Source organism: Drepanopeziza brunnea (assembly GCF_022702325.1).
Source record: "Drepanopeziza brunnea f. sp. 'multigermtubi' strain 214-2 chromosome Unknown ctg3, whole genome shotgun sequence".
Taxonomy (NCBI): domain Eukaryota; kingdom Fungi; phylum Ascomycota; class Leotiomycetes; order Helotiales; family Drepanopezizaceae; genus Drepanopeziza; species Drepanopeziza brunnea.
Genome location: NW_027094066.1, coordinates 3,609,125 through 3,611,219, shown reverse-complemented (window position 1 = coordinate 3,611,219; position 2,095 = coordinate 3,609,125). Strand labels below are relative to the sequence as shown.

The 2,095-nt window shown below is 45.2% G+C and overlaps 1 protein-coding gene across 1 annotated transcript; it reads left to right on the top strand.

The window, feature by feature from the left end:
• Window positions 1-749: 749 nt before the first annotated feature.
• Window positions 750-1,677, top strand: L3040_002897 (uncharacterized protein; the record flags this gene model as incomplete). Its single annotated transcript, XM_066155717.1, has 3 exons — window positions 750-987; window positions 1,108-1,500; window positions 1,550-1,677. The coding sequence occupies 3 exons, from the start codon at window positions 750-752 to the stop codon at window positions 1,675-1,677; spliced, it is 759 nt and encodes a 252-aa protein (XP_066012687.1).
• Window positions 1,678-2,095: the final 418 nt, after the last annotated feature.

The following is a 2,095-nucleotide window of genomic DNA, read 5'->3' as shown; positions in this document are numbered from 1 at the left end:
CGTTCAGTTACGTATTGCTAAGGTTAATTGCGTCCTGTTACGAGAACTCACAGAACCGTGGAGTCACTCAATACAAGGGGAAAACTGACCTAGGAAAAGAAGTGGAGCTCACGATAGAAACGGCGCAATACCTTCGATGAAAGGAATGAGAAGCGACAATCAAGAATCTTGCCCCTTGCATACTGCTATAGTATACAATAGAAGGGGATATCGGGTCATATATATAGACCGTAGACTTAGTAGCATCGCGTATATACCTTCGCTTATCGTGTCCGGCTACGCCGCAAGGTTTACTCGGAACGTAGAAGTTAAAGTTTTGCACTTTGCTAACTAGGTGCACAGCCTACCTTGGCGAGGTATTTAATAGACTTTATGCGCGCATATATGCACGCTTATCGTCGTATTAAATATGCGAAACCTTGGAAGGCCGCGCGTCTAGTTTAAGTTTACGCGATTAATATAACTCGAATCCTTCGATATTGATACACCTGCATAAATCCCTCAGATCGAGGACTAGGGTTTACGGGTGAGCAAGGGTATTGATTGTATGACTTACTCGGCCTATACCGAGCTTACGCCGAAGCCTAGGTATATAATACCTAGCCGCCGTACGAGTCTCTGAAGAGCCAGGCGAAACAGTTTGATTCTTTGCAACTGACTGTCGGACTCCTACTCTTCTTGATTTCAATCTGCCTTCCAGCTACTCCTTAACCCTAACCCTTCATTGATTGTTTGCACTCAATCCAACCATGCCTTCTACCGTTGTCTCCATCCAGGCACCTACCGCCAAATACAACGCCGACAACGTGGCGGTTGCGGGCTCTATCGACGAGCTTGCAGCCTGCGTTCCCCGCCTTTTTCAAGCCCACTTTCGCTTGATCTTCAAAGAGTGGTTCGACATCGGCGTGAAAGTCTCACACTGCTTTCACGCTATTGGTTCGCTTAAGGAACACCTCTCTGTCCATACCCTTCCCTCTTCCATTCAAGGTGCGCTAAAGGTGCCAGCAGTTCAAGTGTCTAAAGAGTTCAAGGGAACAAACTCGTGGAACGCATAGGAAGCAAGTCTTATTACCGCCACCTCTGAATACCGTCTCAAGGTACATAAAGAGTGTATCGCGGTCAAGGAACAAGAGCTTAAGCATCTCGAATCCTTGGCCGACGATAAAGCAGCTGAGACTGCAAAAGAACTCACGATTAAGAAGGTCACCGAATCACTCGGCCCTTCTTTTTCAAGTACGGCAAACAAATCGAACGATTATCTTAGAGATGAGACTCGTACGTGCTCGCAACTAGGTGTGACTTGGCTCCGAAGGTCTTTTGGCCTCGGACTGATGAAACATCAAAATGAGCTTGCCGTAAAGCTGAGTAAGCTGAAGCTTAAAGAGGATACGGATACCCACATGAGCAATTATGGGGCAAACGATATCACTCGCGTAGTTGAGCTCGCGGTTGCCAAGGCCTTGAACAAGTCTGGTAAAGCGAAAAGCGCACCTCCGAAAGGTAAGTCCTTTAGTCTCCGCACTAAGGTCTTAACTAATTCAAGAGATAGGTGCCAAAAAGTCCAACCCCAAGCCGAACAAGGCCAAGGGTGGCCCCAAACCAAAGAAACCCCAACCAAACTCAGGGAAGGGAGGAAAAGGAAATGGGAGTGGGAAGAAGAAACCAAAGAAGAATTAGCGGGATTAGATAATCAGCTAGCTTCTTAATCAAAACAATTTCGGTTGAATGATTTGTCTTCTTACCTTCGCACGTGGTTTGAAAAACCCGTAGATATTAGAGCCCAATGGTTACTACCCCATAGTAAACCTGAATATCTTGATAGTATTTCAAGTACTCAATTAGATATATTTCAAGGGCCTAACGTATTTCTCCTAGAAAATATACGGCAAACGCTATCACTAAACGGGAAATTTATTTTACACGATAAAATGAGACCACAACTGGTACGCGAAGCTTGGCTAAAGCTCCAACGATCTATTAGAACTAAATTCTACTTCAAAGATCGACCAGTAAACCCAAGTTATATACCTCAGTTCCATATCAAGCAAGACGATTGGGATCCACCCAAAGCTTCTGATGAATTAGAGAGTGGGTT